This window comes from Neoarius graeffei, chromosome 8, assembly GCF_027579695.1.
Source record: "Neoarius graeffei isolate fNeoGra1 chromosome 8, fNeoGra1.pri, whole genome shotgun sequence".
NCBI lineage: Eukaryota > Metazoa > Chordata > Actinopteri > Siluriformes > Ariidae > Neoarius > Neoarius graeffei.
The window spans coordinates 9,887,323-9,906,283 of record NC_083576.1 but is presented as its reverse complement, the minus strand read 5'-3'; the positions used below and the strand labels follow the sequence as shown (position 1 = coordinate 9,906,283).

The 18,961-nt window shown below is 40.4% G+C and overlaps 1 protein-coding gene across 1 annotated transcript; it reads left to right on the top strand.

Moving 5' to 3' along the window:
* The first annotated feature begins 832 nt into the window (after positions 1 to 832).
* ugl (ureidoglycolate lyase) lies at positions 833 to 18,961 on the top strand. Its single transcript, XM_060927272.1, has 15 exons — positions 833 to 882; positions 1,131 to 1,259; positions 1,353 to 1,571; positions 1,912 to 2,002; positions 5,000 to 5,076; positions 5,165 to 5,275; positions 7,116 to 7,175; positions 13,210 to 13,366; positions 13,450 to 13,648; positions 14,032 to 14,110; positions 14,216 to 14,308; positions 14,684 to 14,756; positions 16,826 to 16,893; positions 16,981 to 17,114; positions 18,793 to 18,961. Exons 1-15 carry the CDS (start codon positions 877 to 879, stop codon positions 18,959 to 18,961), a joined length of 1,665 nt encoding a protein of 554 aa, XP_060783255.1. The 5' UTR covers positions 833 to 876.

The window sequence follows — 18,961 nt, the reverse complement described above, 5'->3', positions numbered from 1 at the left end:
GTGTGTGTGCAGCAGCGAAACATCTCGAAACTTCAACAGCAATAGAAATAGAAGATTTTACCCAGAATTCAACTTTGCACTCAGAACCTTTAAATATTTAATGATGGTGCAGTTATAAAGTCACAGTGATTTCTAAATTGTTTCATTCTGCTATTCTCATGCTTCATATGAAGCACTTGCCTTTCAGGACATATTTTATTTGATGAACATCAATTTGGTAAGTAATATTCAGGTAACAGAATTCTCTACGCACGGTGGTGTAGTGGTTAGCGCTGTCGCCTCACAGCAAGAAGGTCCGGGTTCGAGCCCCGTGGCCAGCGAGGGCCTTTCTGTGCGGAGTTTGCATGTTCTCCCCGTGTCCGTGTGGGTTTCCTCCGGGTGCTCCGGTTTCCCCCACAGTCCAAAGACATGCAGGTTAGGTTAACTGGTGACTCTAAATTGACCGTAGGTGTGAATGTGAGTGTGAATGGTTGTCTGTGTCTATGTGTCAGCCCTGTGATGACCTGGCGACTTGTCCAGGGTGTACCCCGCCTTTCGCCCATAGTCAGCTGGGATAGGCTCCAGCTTGCCTGCGACCCTGTAGAACAGGATAAAGCTGCTAGAGATAATGAGATGAGAATGAATGAGAATTCTCTACACTATTTATTTGAAAGTATAAAATATGGACTTGGTTTCTAGTCACCAACCTCAATCTGGATTTTACGTCATGTCTATAAAGAGTTTAACAAATTTTAAACAAACAATGAAATGAGTCAAAAGAGAAGCTGTTTTTGTTCATGTTTGGTTTATCAGGGTTTTTTTTTTTTTTTAAATCAGCCAGAAGTGCAATGACCCTTACCAAAGTCCAACTCAAGAGGAATTGAGTGTCCGAGGAGAATGCTGGTAAGTCGACATAATTTGTTGCGTTTTAAACATTTTCTATTTAAATTCAATTGCTTTTTTTATGTTAAACTTTGCTGAGTTTCTACTGAGTGTGTAATCTTTACATTTAGCTTTTTTTTTTTCATTTAAAAGAAAAAAAACATGCAGCTTGTTTTATGTTTTATGTCCTAAAATTGCAAATATTGCAGTATTAGGAAAGACTAATAAATCACTGGACAAACCTGAGTCCTCTTCACTTTGGCACACAGGTACCATACAACGTAGAAGTGGAGCCTCCACCTCGAGGGCTGCAGATGGAGTTTGAGACCCTCTTCAGCACTGAAGCTCTGCAGTTTCTCTCAGATCTGTGCTCCAGGTTCCAACCAGAGGTGGACAAGGTAAAAAAAAAAAGCACAATGTTGACACCACTAGTGGTTTTGTGCTCCACATTCTAGTCAGCTAATACAAGTCTCTGTTTGTTTGCGCGTCAGGTCCTGAAGATGAGAATCCTACGGAAGGTTGAGTTGGATCTCACCGAAGAGCTGCCGTGTTTCAGGGAGAACACGGCACACATCCGGAATGATCCGTCCTGGAGAGTGAGTCCCGTCCCTGTCCGACTGCAATGCAGACATGTGGACATCGGTGACCTTTCACCCTGTGACACGCAGAGACTCACGCAGGCCCTCAAATCAACAGCGCAAGGAATACAAGTAATACACAGTTAAAACGTCCTCTGCTGTGGTTTATTTCAGTAGTGTATTAGCTCACGTGTCGGCTTCATGAGCAGAACAAGTCATTAGCCTTTTCTAAACATGAAATATGTGAAAAGCTGGTTATAATATAAAATATATCAGAATTACAACATTTGAGTTGCAATAGTTGAGTAGTTATTACATAAGTATTCTATCTGTTCATGGCATTTTTTTTTTGCCCTCGCAAGTAGAAAAATGTATAAATTATTGTTTAGAAATGTTCTTCTGAGACTCTTCTTCGAGAAACTCTTTCTATCCTTGACTAACACAAATGTCAATTTGTTGTGTACTTTTGCAGGTAGATTTTGACGATGGGAACTGTCCGACATACTACAATCAGATAAAAGGCATCTATAATGTTTATAAGGTCGTGCACAATCAGTTTCATGGTGAGTTTTTGCTACCTGATGAAACAGGGCACGTTTTAAACATTTGATAATAAATCTGATATTCTGATCGAGTTACTATGGAGTGAATTTTATGCCAGAAATATATGGGGGAAAAAAGCTTAACTAAGTATTAAATTTAAAAAAAAAAAATAGATGTTCCTGATCAAAAAAAAAATTATAAATTAGGAATTAGATCCAATGTAATTTTTCACAACTTTACTGAGTACTCACTACTCATTTTCTCCATTTTGTCATTTTTTTTCTTTTTATTGTGATCTTTCAGAATATTTTATAATTACTCTCAAATTCTTTTGTATCTTCTGGATTTATTATTATTAGGATGCAGTGCGGCGGCACGGTGATGTAGTGGTTAGCGCTGTCGCCTCACAGCAAGAAGGTCCGGGTTCGAGCCCCGTGGCCGGCGAGGGCCTTTCTGTGTGGAGTTTGCATGTTCTCCCCGTGTCCGTGTGGGTTTCCTCCGGGTGCTCCGGTTTCCCCCACAGTCCAAAGACATGCAGGTTAGGTTAACTGGTGACTCTAAATTGACCGTAGGTGTGAATGTGAGTGTGAATGGTTGTCTGTGTCTATGTGTCAGCCCTGTGATGACCTGGCGACTTGTCCAGGGTGTACCCCGCCTTTCACCCGTAGTCAGCTGGGATAGGCTCCAGCTTGACTGCAACCCTGTAGAACAGGATAAAGCGGCTAGAGATAATGAGATGAGATGAGATGAGATGAGGATGCAGTGCTGCTGCACAGCAACCTATGGGCTCCCCTAGGGGAGCCCATAGGTTGCAGTGCAAAGCACTGCAACTATTGTTCTTCTACGTGTTTCTTCTTTTTATTATTCCTACGCAAATTTCAATTTCGAATAACTCAATAACCGTACGTTGCACACAGACAAACAATATATCAAAACGTGCGGCTCGATCGGACTCGCTATGCTATTACTTTTCTCTACAGAATACGATTTATTCGCGACATAGTCGCGAAAAAATCGTCCAAAAAACCTCCATTAATTTCTATGGAATTAATTGGGAAAAAAAAGCACTTTTTCAAACATCCGCTGCTCTGGCATGCTTTCACCTAGAGACGTGATTCAAACTCTAAAACGTAGGAAAACTTCTCCTCTGTGGATCTGGCATTCAACTTTTCTGCTAGGTTCTACACTTTCGGATCAGTACCGGTTCAAACACCATGTGGGTTCCGGGAGAAAATCCGGCTTTTGAATGGGTGTCTATTGCGTTACACACCAGTGGAGCTCGTTTACTTAGAGTGTAGAGAGCTTGAAAAAATAGCTCAAACTTTCTCGCTTAAACTGTGTTTTCAGCCACAAATTTCACTCTACAGACATGATTTTCTCAAAAGTAGTAGTCACACTTGTCCTGATTCACACAATGTGTCTACCTAAATGATAGGATTTACAGTTTTTGAATGAGAAGCCTCAAACTGAGGAGAGTGCAGCCGAGAGGCCTCATTGACACCCATTATAAATGTGACAGAAAAGTCACTCAGTTTTACTCGCTCTAGTGTCCTCATTTTTAACACTACAGACAAAAAAATTACATCAGTTTATTCAGGAGACCCTTGTGGCGCTCACTGTGAAAGACTTTTGTGAATAGCTGCTTTCATTTTCGAGTTATTTGTCGTTGTTCGAGGCCTGCTCCTGAGCAAAAAACAGCAGAAAACTGACAAATTCTTGTGTGTCTTAACGCTCCTGCTCAGGCCCGTCGCCATGCCGACTGGGGCCAGTGAGTGAGCAGAGAGGGGGGGGCTGCTGTCTCAAGCACACACATAAATCATGGCATTGTAGCTTCATAGCAGGTCACACATTCACGGCCAGCAAACATGCGTGACCGAATTGCTTCGCGCACTGCATCCTCTCACAATTTCCCCCGGGGAATTGTACGGTCTAGTTATTATTATTATTATTATTATGACTTTGTAAAAGAAAATGGTTCACATGTGAATTCCTATTAGTCACCTCAAACAAGCCTTCACTCAACGTAGTGGACAGGTGTGGATCGAGCACTACTATCCAGACTTTATATTTAACAGTTATTCCACGAAATCGAGTCATACATGAGCTGATAGCTGACGAGGCGCGTAGCACCAAGTTCAATATAAGCCGTGTACGACGAGATTAAGCGGAATAACTGTTTTATTCTATCCACATTCACTGGATTTTGAGAAACAGAGCTTTTTTTTTTTTTAAAGATTTTTTTGGGCTTTTTTCACCTTTAATGGATAGGACAGTGTAGAGACAGGAAATGAGCAGGAGAGAGAGATGGGGAGGGATCAGGAAATGACCTCGGGTCGGCATCGAACCCAGGTCCCCGGATTTATGGTGTGGCGCCTTATCCACCTGAACCACGATGCCCCCAGAGCATTTTTATTTTTAGCAAATTTGATAAATAAAAACTTCATACAAAACGTCCGACAAAATCATTTCTGCTTAGAATGTAGACAAACTGGCGAAATGACAGGAGCAATTTGTGCAAAATGCTATAATAATAATTCTTGAAAAATAAAAAAAATGTTCTTACCATCAAATACTTTTATTACCTTGCCTGAGATGGAGTCCACCGGGAGCGAGGGATTATTTTCGGTCGGGTTTCTTTGGTTTTTTTTTTTTTTGTTAACAAACCTGGTTTCTTCCCACCTTGGAAAAAAAATTGCTAGTTGATTGATTTGGTACTATAAATGATCCCTAGTGGTGAATGTGTGTGTGAGATGATGTGACGTGCCATCCAGGACTTATACCCAGTATTCCTGGGATAGACTCCAGATCCACAGTGACCCTGACCAAGACAAAGCCCTTCCTAAAGATGAACGAGTGAATGAATTACTCTTCGAGATTGCAGCATGTCTGAGGGTTGAGTGATGGCTGGGTTAAATATTCGAAAAGTAATCAGCAACCTGTTCTATTGAATGTAATAAAATTTTAAATCGATGTTGATACGCCTGACAAAGTATTTGTGCTCCTCCCATTTCAACTAGATGCCCCGCCCTTATCCCAGGCCCCGGTTCTTATGCTCCGCCCTCGTGCTTGGAACATGGTGGAACACAACATGTTGGTAATAATGACGGATTTAGGCTCGTATTGCTTATAGCACACAAAGGCTAATCAAGTATCATATCAGAGTTTGTGTCTTGTCTCTCCAGGTAAATGGTCAGGAGGTTCCTGGTCCTCTCTTTGATTTTGGTTTGCTGATGTTCCATAATGCAAAGATGCTGCTTGAGAACCAGAGCGGGCCATTTTTCTACCTGTCCAAGGTCAGAACCTTTAAAAAAAAATCAGCTTAGTGGAATTAAATGCTATATTTATTAATTAATTTATTATCATGGATTCATATTCGGCATGTTTGTGATCATTTCAATGAGAAGAAAGAAATACAACCCCGATTCCAAAAAAGTTGGGACAAAGTACAAATTGTCAATAAAAATGGAATGCAATAACTTACAAATCTCAAAAACTGATATTGTATTCACAATAGAACCTAGACAACATATCAAATGTGAAAAGTGAGACATTTTGAAATTTCATGCCAAATATTGGCTCGTTTGAAATTTCATGACAGCAACACATCTCAAAAAAGTTGGGACAGGGGCAATAAGAGGCTGGAAAAGTTAAAAGTACAAAAAAGGAACAGCTGGAGGACCAAATTGCAACTCATTAGGTCAATTAGCAATAGGTCATTAACATGACTGGGTATAAAAAGAGCATCTTGGAGTGGCAGCGGCTCTCAGAAGTAAAGATGGGAAGAGGATCACCAATCCCCCTAATTCTGCGCCGACAAATAGTGGAGCAATATCAGAAAGGAGTTCGACAGTGTAAAATTGCAAAGAGTTTGAACATATCATCATCTACAGTGCATAATATCATCAAAAGATTCAGAGAATCTGGAAGAATCTCTGTGCGTAAGGGTCAAGGCCAGAAAACCATACTGGGTGCCCGTGATCTTCGGGCCCTTAGACGGCACTGCATCACATACAGACATGCTTCTGTATTGGAAATCACAAAATGAGCTCAGGAATATTTCCAGAGAACATTATCTGTGAACACAATTCACCGTGCCATCCGCTGTTGCCAGCTAAAACTCTATAGTTCAAAGAAGAAGCCGTATCTAAACATGATCCAGAAGCGCAGACGTCTTCTCTGGGCCAAGGCTCATTTAAAATGGACTGTGGCAAAGTGGAAAACTGTTCTGTGGTCAGACGAATCAAAATTTGAAGTTCTTTATGGAAATCAGGGACGCCGTGTCATTCGGACTAAAGAGGAGAAGGACGACCCAAGTTGTTATCGGTGCTCAGTTCAGAAGCCTGCATCTCTGATGGTATGGGGTTGCATTAGTGCGTGTGGCATGGGCAGCTTACACATCTGGAAAGACACCATCAATGCTGAAAGGTATATCCAGGTTCTAGAGCAACATATGCTCCCATCCAGACGACGTCTCTTTCAGGGAAGACCTTGCATTTTCCAACATGACAATGCCAAACCACACACTGCATCAATTACAGCATCATGGCTGCGTAGAAGAAGGGTCCGGGTACTGAACTGGGCAGCCTGCAGTCCAGATCTTTCACCCATAGAAAACATTTGGTGCATCATAAAACGGAGGATATGACAAAAAAGACCTAAGACAGTTGAGCAACTAGAATCCTACATTAGACAAGAATGGGTTAACATTCCTATCCCTAAACTTGAGCAACTTGTCTCCTCAGTCCCCAGACGTTTACAGACTGTTGTAAAGAGAAAAGGGGATGTCTCACAGTGGGAAACATGGCCTTGTCCCAACTTTTTTGAGATGTGTTGTTGTCATGAAATTTAAAGATCACCTAATTTTTCTCTTTAAATGATACATTTTCTCAGTTTAAACATTTGATATGTCATCTATGTTCTATTCTGAATAAAATATGGAATTTTGAAACTTCCACATCATTGCATTCCGTTTTTATTTACAATTTGTGCTTTGTCCCAACTTTTTTGGAATCGGGGTTGTATTTTAACTATATAACTATACAGTATATTGTTTATATTCAGCTGAAGCTGGAGCAGTGACATACAGAACACCGAGATATACATTTGTATATAAAAATGTCGAATATTCTTTAGGTTGAGAGTTACCTGGAGGCCAGGTTGTGGAATCAGATTTTTCTCTGGACGGAGGACAGGGTAAGGACGTTTGCTTTTTAAGAAATGTAAAGCATGGAGCAGAAATCGGTAACTGTTTTACACAGTTCTCTAAATCAGCCGATTCCTTGACAGCAGAACAGTGCATCAAATCATACAGATACAAATCAAGAGCTTCGGTCAACGTTCACAATGTTCAAACATCCGAATGGGAAAAATTGTGATCGCACAGTGAAGTGTGACTTTCTTTCTTTCTTTCTTTCTTTCTTTCTTTCTTTCTTTCTTTCTTTCTGTGGCATGGGTGTTGGTTTGAGCATTTCAGAAACTGCTGATCTCCTCCTGGGGTTTTCACACACAAAAGTCTCATAACAGAATGGTGCGAAAAACATCAAGTTGAGTGAGCAACAGTTCTGTGGGTGGAAAACAAACACCTTGTTGATAAGAGAGGTCAGAGGAAAATGGACAGATTGGTTCGAGCTTTTTTGCCAGGAAGGATAGAAAAAAAAACCCATGATAAATAATTTCGAAACTTTTCCCACCTTTATAAAACTTAAAAAACGTACAATAAGCTGGTTGCGTAAGTGTGCACACCCTTAAACTAATACTTTGTTGAAGCACCTTTTGATTTAATTACAGCATTCAGTCTTTTTGGGTCGGAGTCGATCAGCCTGCCACATCTAGACTTGGCAATATTTGCCCACGCTTCCTTGCAAAAGCGCTCCAAATCTGTCAGATTGCTGGGCGTCTCTTGTGCACAGCCCTCTTCAGGTCACCCCACAGATTTTCAATTGGATTTAGGTCTGGGCTCTGGCTGGGCCGTTCCAAAACTTTTTTGGAGTCATTGTTGTGCTGAAAGATGAAATTCATCTTCGTCTTCATCTTTCTAGCAGACACCTGAAGGTTTTGGGCCAAAATTGACTGGTATTTAGAACTGTTCATAATTCCCTCCACCTTGACTAAAGCCCCTGTTCCAGCTGAAGGAAAACAACCCCAAAACATGATGCTGCCACCACCACCATGCTTCACCGTGGGTATGGGGTTCTTTTGGTGATGCGCAGTGTTGTTTTTACGCCAAACATACCTTTTGGAATTGTGGCCAAAAAGTTCAACCTTGGTTTCATCAGACCATAACACATTTTCCCACATGCTTTTGGGAGAGTTGATGTACTTTTTTTTTTTGCAAAATTTAGCCAGGCCTGGATGTTTTTCTTTGACCCTGCCTCATAGTCCAGACATATGGAGAATACGGGAGATTGTTGTCACATGTAGGACACAACCAGTACTTGCCAGAAATTCCTGCAGCTCCTTCAGTGTTGCTGTAGGCCTCTCGGCAGCCTCCCTGACCAGCTTTCGTCTTGTCTTTTCATCAAGTTTGGAGGGACGTCCAGTTCTCGGTAATGTCACTGTTGTCCCATATTTTCTCCACTTCTTGATGATGGTCTTCACTGTGCTCCATGGTATATCTAATGCCGTGGAAATGTTTTTGTACCCTTCTTCTGACTGATACCTTTCAACAATGAGATCCCTGTGATGCTTTGTAAGCTCTCTGTGAACCCTGGCTTTTGCTGGAGGATGCAACTGAGTAAATGTCTGAACTTTATTTGGGGTTAATCAGAGTCATTTTAATTGATGGCAGGTGTGAACCCAAAAAGACTGAATGCTGTAATTAAATCAAAAGGTGCTTCAACAAAGTATTAGTTTAAGGGTGCGCACACTTATGCAACCAGCTCATTGTCCATTTTTTATGTTTTTCCCCCTAACAGATTTGTTTTTCAATTGAATTGTACAGGTTATAGGTCACATTAAAGGTGGGAAAAATTTTGAAATTATTTATCGTGGTCTCATTTTCTTACATCAGAAAAACCGATCATTTTTGCACTTTTTATATCCAATGTAGTAACTCATAGCAGCTCTTTACAACCGTGGTGAGCAGAAAAGCATCTCAGCATGCAACTGAAAACAGAAGACCACATTGGGTTCCACTCCTGCCAGCCAAGAACAGGAATCTTCGAATCAAGAACAAGTTCCTGTTAAAGTGGCCAGTGAGTGTAGATCATGGGGTGGCATGGTGGTGCAGTGGTTATCACTGTCGTCTCACAGCAAGATGGTTAAGGAGTCGAACCTGGTGGCTGACCGGCCTTTCTGTGTGGAGGCTGCATGTTCTCCTTGTGCCTGTGTGGGTTTCTTCCAAGTGCCTGGGTTTCCTCATGCAGTCCAAAGATATGCAGATCAGGTCAACTATCTACTCTAACTTGCCCGTGAATGTGAGTGTGAATGGTTTTTTGTCTTTGTGTTAGTCATACAATACTTAGGTTTCATGTGACGTCACATCCGCCTCATTAGTTATTCAGAACTTTAGCTGGTGGTCTACCAAAGCTCAGTTGACAAAGCATTTGTACGGAGAAGGTGCATTGCTTGCATGAAAAATGCCTTACGCTTGCATGGTTTTAGGTTGTTTGAATCGATCAAACCATGAAACTGATAAAAGTTTCTTCAGGGTTCCCTGTGAACTAATAAAAAAGGGTGAACGAACACAGGATTTCACAAAAAGATGTCGAGAAATGTAGCTTTTGGACCTCTCTCTGAAATCGAAGGGAGACGATTCGAAGCATGCTCGAGTTTGCAGTGATCACTTGGTGAAAGGTTTGTATCCCTTTCAGCTCTGGCCTTCGTGTTTTCCAAGTACTTTTCTTGCTATGTGTCATTATTTTACGGTACTTTTTTTAGTCACGAAGCACTAAAGTCCCCAGCTGTTTCTTTGTTTACTCCTCACAAAGTCCATATGCATGAAGGTCGTGCCAAAATTCTTACCCAGCCGTACAGTTACAATGTGCCGTGATCACTTCTTCTCCGTCTTGTTTAACTTAGGCTACATCCACACGACAACGGCAACAAGATTTTTTTTTTTAAATATCGCGTCCACATGGGCAACTGATCAGTAAAATATCAGGTTCATATGGCAACGCAACGCTTGCTGAAAACGATGCAATACACATGCCACACCTCTACGTGCGCTGTAAGATGGTCCCATCGGAGACACCAGAACAATAGAAGAAGTAGACGCATGCGCATAAACCCCTTCTTCTGTAGCATCAGCCGCATAAAGTTTTGATTATTAATCAGTAGCGTAAAATGAAAGACGCGGAAAGAGGAATAAACGGGGGTAGATGGAAGCCGGTACGCCAACATTCTGATATCCTCCAGAATTCTTTAATGGTCCGGAATAAATTGAATGCTACACGTTGATGGATTACTTTGTTCCTCTACGCCCTTTTTGAGGAATGTATTGTCGGACTTAAACCAACATCTGAAGAGGTGAGATCACTCTTTTTTTTTTTCCTATTTTTGCTGGCGGGATTTTTTTATTTTTTATTTTTTGGAAAGCGCACAGGCGGTGTGCGGTTTTGGTTACACTGCTTCCACAGTGTTTGGACTAAAGACTCTGCCCTAAGGGCTATTCTCTCTCTCTCTCTCTCTCTCTCTTTGCACCATTACACAATAAATATTCACAGTGAAAATATTTTGTAAGCGTGTTTCATGAACCAAGTTATAGGATTTGTTGACAACTCGCATCGAGTTCGTTACACTTCTACCCGGCGTGAAGCACTGACAGTCATGTGGTTGTGACGTCATCGTAAACAAATCCGTTCTACTCATCCAGACGACTTCGCAACAGGGCCATTGCCAGATTTTTCCATTCTGGAACCCGTTTTCAAAAGATTTCGTTTTGGGGCACCCAAAACGCCGGTGCCGTGTGGACGCCAGGCTGAAACGATAAACAATTTTATCAGATTCACCTGAATCCGTTGCCGTGTGGACAGGGCCTGAGATCCAGGTCTTTAAAGGGGTTTCTGATGATCTTTGTGAATGATTTAGCTGAGAGATAAGAACCAACACAAGTGAGAATCAAGCCAACTGTTGTTTGTTTACACTTCAACTTATAGCACTTCATTGTAAAGACGCAAATGAAAAACTTCAAAAAAACATACTTACACGGGCAAAAACAATCCAGGATTCATTCGGCAGTGACTTGATAGCGAGGTCCTTTACCCAGCCACATACAAAACAGTTGTAAGCCTCCATACTCTTCCGCACTTTCATCCGTTTTACGATGTAGAACAGGGTTTCCCAAAGTGTGGTGCGCGCACCCCCGGGGGTGCGCAAGATAAAAAATGTAATGGCGAATTTTTAACTCTTCTTCTACGCCGTAATAGTTCTGCAGTAGTTTGTGGCTTCATTCATTCATTCGCGATGCTCAACTGGTTGAAATCGGCAAAACTAAATGTGCCACTACAAATCTCATTATCTCTAGCCGCTTTATCCTTCTACAGGGTCGCAGGCAAGCTGGAGCCTATCCCAGCTGACTACGGGCGAAAGGCGGGGTACACCCTGGACAAGTCACCAGGTCATTGCAGGGCTGACACATAGACACAGACAACCATTCACACTCACATTCACACCTACGCTCAATTTAGAGTCACCAGTTAACCTAACCTGCATGTCTTTGGACTGTGGGGGAAACCGGAGCACCCGGAGGAAACCCACGCGGACACGGGGAGAACATGCAAACTCCGCACAGAAAGGCCCTCGCCGGCCCCGGGGCTCGAACCCAGGACCTTCTTGCTGTGAGGCGACAGCGCTAACCACTACACCACCGTGCCGCCGCCACTACAAATGTTTAGTTTAAAACTAAACATCAGCAAAGACTGGGAGATGTTGAGAAAGATTTGAGGCTGAGACTGTCTTCAATTACCCCAAACATCGGAGAGCTCTGTGCCAAGATACAGGCCCATCCGTCGCATTAATATTGGTATGTATTTGGCCAAATGGCATTGATCTTGCTAAAAATATATACTGCTACTGAAAATAGGACCTATATAGCCTACTGACCCACCTACCGTCTGTCTGTCTGTCTGTCTCTCTCTCGCTGCAGACTGAGCCGCCAGCGCTGCACTTCACAATCAGATGGATCCTCTTCTTTATCTGTTCCTGATATGCTCCTTAATTGTTGTATCTCTTTAAAATGCATATGTTCATAATTATCATTGCTATTTTTACTGTTATTATATGTTAACTTTTTTGCAAATTAAATTCATTCTCAATTCATTTTCATAACAGGGTTGTGTTGCTAGTGTTTTAAACACGGATGAAAATCATATATTTTCCCCATATCTGGCTGGTAGACTACATGCCTCGATGTGATCTCCCTTTGTAATGAATTTGCGCTTTTACAGTGTTGCAACGTTTTAAAACTGTTACATTTCAATCAAATTCTATCTAATTCAAATACGAGAGCGCATAATATGTTAATGTGATTCGATGTTCTCATTCGAGCACGTGCTGCCTTTGTAAGAAAGCTTTGGTGTTTTTTTTTCCACTTTTGTGGTTTCCTGCAGGTGTGGCAAACGATGTTTGTTATCATTTTAGCACGATTAAAGACGCTGCCTTTATTAGAAAGTGTGTGTTTTTTGAAACGGGAACTGGGGGTGCGTCAACCTGGTTGGAGTATAGAAGGGGGTGCGCGGCCAAAAAAGTTTGGGAACCGCTGGTGTAGAAGGACGACTGCAGCACCAGATAGTTCGAGATGTCGGGGAACTCGACTGAAGGGTAGTTTTCGAGATCGTATCACAAATCCTTCTTTCCCAGACTGTAGGGGTCGATTCCATCGCACATACCAAGCTTCTGAATATATCTAAAGCCACCAGTGGTTAGTTGTTTGCACTACGGCAGCCATTTTGGTTTGCTAGACCGCCAGCAGTTTTATCGGAAGTGAAATCGCTAAGAAAAGTCAGGTGACTGAAACCCAAGAATAGTTGGGTGACCTGTCCTGGGTGAACCCCACCTCTTGCTCCAAAGTCAGGTGGATTGGCTCCAGGTTCCCCTACAACCCTGATCAATATCTTGGTGGGGCCCAAATGTCCCCAGAAGGATAAAGGAATTCAATTTGACGGTGCAGTGACATTTCTATGGTTCCCCATTAGGAAAACTGCTTTTTTAAGATTCTTATCTGCATAAATAACTGTCAGTGTAAGGATAGTAAGACAAATATATATATGTGTGTGTGTGTGTGTGGTAGCTGGGCTTGCCAGTGGGCAGTATCAAGGCGACGGTGCTGATAGAGTGTGTACTGGCTACGTTTGAGATGGAAGAGATCCTGTACGAGCTCAAAGAGCACTCCGCCGGTCTCAACTGTGGCATCTGGGATTACTCTGCGTCCTTCGTGAACAAATTTGGTGTGTACGTGTAACCAACGGCATGATGAGTTTGAGTTGAAGCGCACCGCCGAGAGAAAAATGAACTCCTCCGTTGTCTGCAGGACATCGTGCTGAGTTCCTGCTCCCTGACCGCAGCAAGTACGTGAACATGGAGAAACGTTTCCTGCGCAGCTACATGGAGCTGCTGGTGCAGACGTGCCATCGTAGGGGCGCGCTGGCCACCGGGGGCATGGCAGCACTGCTGTTACCCAAACACCGAGACGACGCACTGTACAAGACTGTCCTGAACACCGTCAGCAGGCAAGAGACAGCAGATTTACTGAGAAATTCAATCATAGAGTTAAGAATCCAAGCCATGGCTCTTTGGCATTCCTGGGATGTGAGCTCATAACCTTCCAGTCACTAGTATAAAACCTTACAAGAATGTCATTTTTAAGTCTACAGGATGCCATAATTTTAATTTTATTAAAAAATTTATGATCTGAAATTCCCTTTGTGGCAGGTTCAGAGCTTTACCGATAAGTGCAAAAGTTTGTGTACCTTTAGAAATGTTTATTTATACCAACAAGACATTTAGTTAGACATTATTCTTCACCCAATCAGAACCTTTTGATACCAAGATCAGAGTATCGCTGCTGTTACTGTGTTCACGTCGTGTGTAATGCTTTATCTGGTTATTTCAGGTTGAAGCTCTTGGAAATCGAAGCAGGAGTTGACGGCTTCATGGTATATGACATGAACCTGATCGAACCGATGCAAAAAGTAAATATCACGCATTGCATATCTGACACAGTGATGCTCTTGGACTTCAGAATGAAACCTTGACTTGGGAATATTTGGATACTCATGATAAATGTCTTCTCACAGTTGTTCCAGCTCCATTGTACAGCACAGAACCAGCTCCAGAAGCTACGCGATGACGTCAGCGTGACCCCAGAGGACCTGCTCACCATGCCAGCCGTCAGTCACATTATTCCAATAACACTCCCAAACTTACTCAAGCTCCACCCCGTTCCTCTACTAAACCCGTGTATGGTTTTAATTTACATATTGGACCCTGATTGGCTCTTACATTCTATGATGTAATAACTCAAACTCAGATTTTCAAACGAGTCGTCACTGCAGGAGCAACTCGAACCCTTTCTCAGGGCAGGTGTGTGTAATTTCTCACAGAACGCATGTAGCTTGGATTTGAAGTGACCTCGCACGACTGAACTGAAACCTGGAGCCTGTGTTTCTGTGTTTCTCGACCAAGTTTCACTCCTTGGTGATCTTTGCTGGAGGTTTGGATCAGTCTGGTGCTGCAGGAGGTTCTGATGTTCTTTCTCTCTGCAGGGTGGAGTAACGCTGACTGGACTGAAGCACAACATTGCAGTCGGTGTGTTGTTCATCGATGCGTGGCTCTCAGGTGAAACGGTTGTTTTTTGTTTTGTTTTTTAATCGCACACTTGATAAATGTTAATGAGAAACGCAGCCTTACGCTTGATCGTCAGCATCATTTTCTCGCTGGGAAAGAACAGGAGTGATATACGGAGTATTTTAAAAATGAATTTCTGTTACTTTTGCTTCATGGTTTTTAATGTTGTCTTGTTGATTTTTACGCCTTAATTGTATTTTTTTTTTTACTTGGAATGAAAGTTTGTCGTTTTTTGTCAATTCAATTTGCCATTTCTGCTCTAATCCTTATTTTCATTTAACTAAATATTTCTTTTTCTTTTTTTTATCACAACTAACTATTGATAGGTTTGTGTTGAGCTTTCTTTCTTTCTTTCTGTCATTTTATCCTATACTTCTTTCTTTTTATCATTTTATCCTATACTTCTTTATTTTTTCTCTCATTTTATCCTATACTTCTTTCTTTTTTCTTTTTATTGTTATCCTATACTCTTTCTTTCCTTCTTTTTTCTTTTTATCATTTTATCCTATACTTTTTCTTTCTTTCTCTTATTGTATTGCAACTTTTATGCTTCTCTTTCTTTTTCATAATTTTATCCTATACTCCTCTTTCTTTATCCATCTTTTTCTTTTAACATTATCCTCTGCTTCTTTCTTTCTTATTGTATTGCAACTTCTTTTATGCTTTTCTTTTTATCATTTTATCCTATACTATATATATAGCCTCCTCTTTTTCTTCCTTTCTTTTATCATTATCCTATACTCTTTCTTTCTTATTGTATCACAACTTTTGTTTTTCTTTCTTTCCTTCTTTTTTCTTTTTATCATTTTATCCTATACTTTTTTTTTCTTATTGTATCACAACTTTAGTTTTCCTTCCTTTTTCTTTTTGTCATTTTATCCTATACTTTTCTTTTTATTGTTATCCTATACTCTTTTTCCTTCTTTTTTCTTTTTATCATTTTATCCTATACTTCTTTTTCTTTCTTTCTTATTGTATTGCAACTTTTATGCTTTTCTTTCTTTTTTCTTTTTATCATTTTATCCTATACTCCTCTTTCTTTCTTTCTTTCTCTTTTAACATTATCCTATATTCTTTCTTTCTTATTGTATCACAGCTTATTGTTTTTCTTTCTTTCCTTCTTTTTATCATTTTATCCTATGCTTCTTTCTTTCTTTTTGTATTGCAACTTCTTTTATGCTTTTCTTTTTTTCTCCTCTTTCTTTTTCTTTCTTTCTTTCTTATTGTATTGCAACTTTTATGCTTTTCTTTCTTTTTATCATTTTATCCTATACTCCTCTTTTTCTTCCTTTCTTTTATCATCCTATACTTTCTTTCTTATTGTATCACAACTTGTTTTTCTTTCTTTCCTTCTTTTTATCATTTTATCCTATACTCCTCTTTTTCTTCTATCATCCTAAACTTTCTTTCTTATTGTTTCACAACTTTTGTTTTTCTTTTTATTTTATCCTATACTCCTCTTTCTTTTCTGTATCACAACTTTTTTCTTTCTTTCTTTTCATTATTATCCTATACTCTTTCTTACTGTATTGCAACTTCTTTTATGCTTTTCTTTCTTTTTTCTTTTTATCATTTTATCCTATACTCTTCTTTCTTTCTTAATTTACAAACATGCTAAAAATGTAAAGTTTTTTTTTTATGGCAAAACACCCGCAGGTGCAGTCATGAAATAAAAAAAAAAAGAAACTCATTATAAATTTATAATTTGAGAAGTCTGAAATCTGCACTTCAACAGAAATTTGTTTAAATGAGGCACAAAAGCGAAAAACGTAATTTTATTATTAACCATAAATATTTATTCATTTTAAAATATATTAATTTAACTCTTCTTTTTACATTTGTTAAGTTTCTCTAAAATGGTTCTCTTTTCAGTCAGTGAATATTGCAGAATTATTTTATAAACTTGGTGCAGCTCCACTTTAACACACTGAAGATCTTTGACTCTGTTGGTTTATGATTAAAAACCTCGTACGTTTTAAAAGACCTTCTTAGTGGACGTGTAAAACCGTTGAATCAGAAACCCTTGGACAGATTTCACTGTGTTTGACTTTGTGTCTCAGGCAGAGGACATTTCTTCTTTAAGGGACAGGTGGAAGATTCAGCGACTGCAGAAATCTCTCGGTCTCAGGTGGGTGGAACGTTTCTGTTGAATGAACATGAGATTGCATTACATGTGGATTTGAACTGGCCTCCGCTGCGTCTCTTCTTGGCTCAGGTGTGGCAGTGGATCAGACACAGGGTGAAACTGGAGGATGATGGGAGGACCGTGGTGACTCGTGGGTTTGTCAGGAGCTTAACACACGGCATGACGGCTGATCTGAGGACAGCAACGTGCTGCCAGACACAAAGGTATATTTCATATGAATTTCTGACTTGTACTATGATGGAGAATTTTTTTTACAGGGTATATACACCAATCTTTGAGTCAATTTACTACCATTTAATACCTTTTTTTACTACCTTCAGATTTTTTTACAACCACCACGACATCGAATTGCACCAAGTATCAATCAGAAAGATTTTGTGACATGCACATAGATTTTGTCATCCAACACTTACTTACATCATTACCATTATCCAGGAGACTCGGTTGCATATTTCGCAACAGGGCATTAGTTACAGTAACAACGTGAGGTGGGGTGGTTTGCTTCATTTAAGTGATGGAATGGTACTGGATTTAAACTTACAACCTTCTTGAGGACTGACTTCCAACCATTCGGCGACAGCTACAAATACTACTAGGTCTAGAGTCAACTAGTTGAATCTATTCTATACAGCATTTGATTAAAAAAAAAAACAAGCAGACAAAAATGTTGTCATCAACTCAAATAGCTGCGGAATGACGTACGTCATTATAGAAACCCGAGAAAACCAGGCACTGTTCTTGTTTACATTTCAAATCCATCCGTTTCGGGCGCGTAAGAAAAATATCCCCGTAAACTCCGCTTTTCCGTTTAAAGAGCCGAAAACTCTAAGTCTAACAAATTGGCCAAGTGAATAAAGCGTGTGTAACAGAAAAGGCTTTCCGTTATGATGTCTGTCTCCACCTGCGTGCGTTTGCGCTGACCGCAGTTAACCGGGTGCAGCTGAAGTGTCAATCACCAAATTAACAAGGGGCAGCGCAAACGCACGCAGGTGGAGACAGACATCATAACGGAAAGCCTTTTCTGTTACACGTGCGTAGACAAAAAAAAAAATACCGTTTCCCCATTTCTAAACTTTTTGCCACCCGCTAGAATTCGATGAAGAGATACTGGTTCACTTAGCACTGCTTTCCGTCTCCACTTGGACTTAGCTATGCGCACGCAGATGATTTCAGATTTCTATCGACCAATGAATACAATGCATTGATATGACGTCAATATCAAGTTCATATCACACATTCATTTTTGAAGTAGCGGCGCAAGCAAGAAAGGATTTATTTTATTTTGCCTATTTCATCAAAATGAAACCAGTCATTGTCCAAAAGAAAAAAATAATACCTATTCTTTAAAAATAATACCTTTTGACCAAATTTATCACTTTTTAAGGCCATTAAATTTTGCGGTTTTGATTTATCACTTTTTAATACTTTTTAAAACCCCGCGGACACCCTGTTTTAAATACCTTAAGACAAAAAAAAAACCACACACAGGAAAACCTTAAGACAACTATTTATTATCTGAATTTTTCTAAGTTTGTCATAATTCAGACTTAGAGATAACATGACCTGGAAATTCAATCGCGTGACTCAAATGCCGATGTGTCGTTCATGAACGAATCGACTCTTTGAACAAACTCTTGAACTCTCATATCCTGTATGCGACATATATTTTGTCGACATATACAGTAGAATTATTCTTGCAGTTCGTATAATCAAAATATTTCCATGGAAATTATTCCTCTTATTGAAATCCAGATGTATCATTCACAATTTGTCCAACAACACAGACAAAAGGTCACTTTCTTCACTTTCATGTTGTTTTCGGTGATGTTTTGAATAACTGCTATTTACTCTCTCTCTCTCTCTCTCTCTCTTCATGAGCAGAGATGACGAGAGATTAATCACAGCAGTGTCCATGTTTCTGGAACTGGTCCAAAAGAGTGATTTCCCAGAATTCCTCACAACCTACCTGTACCTGGACCACACCTTCCTGAGTGCTCAGTGTGAGCATGAAGACAGAGGGACGGACAGATCTCACCGAGCCAGGCTTTAA

Coding starts and splice junctions, on each gene's coding strand:
- ugl (XM_060927272.1), top strand. Junction 5,077..5,164: donor TGGTGGAACACAACATGTTG/GTAATAATGACG, acceptor TTGTCTCTCCAG/GTAAATGGTCAGGAGGTTCC. Junction 13,367..13,449: donor GTCCTTCGTGAACAAATTTG/GTGTGTACGTGT, acceptor CGTTGTCTGCAG/GACATCGTGCTGAGTTCCTG.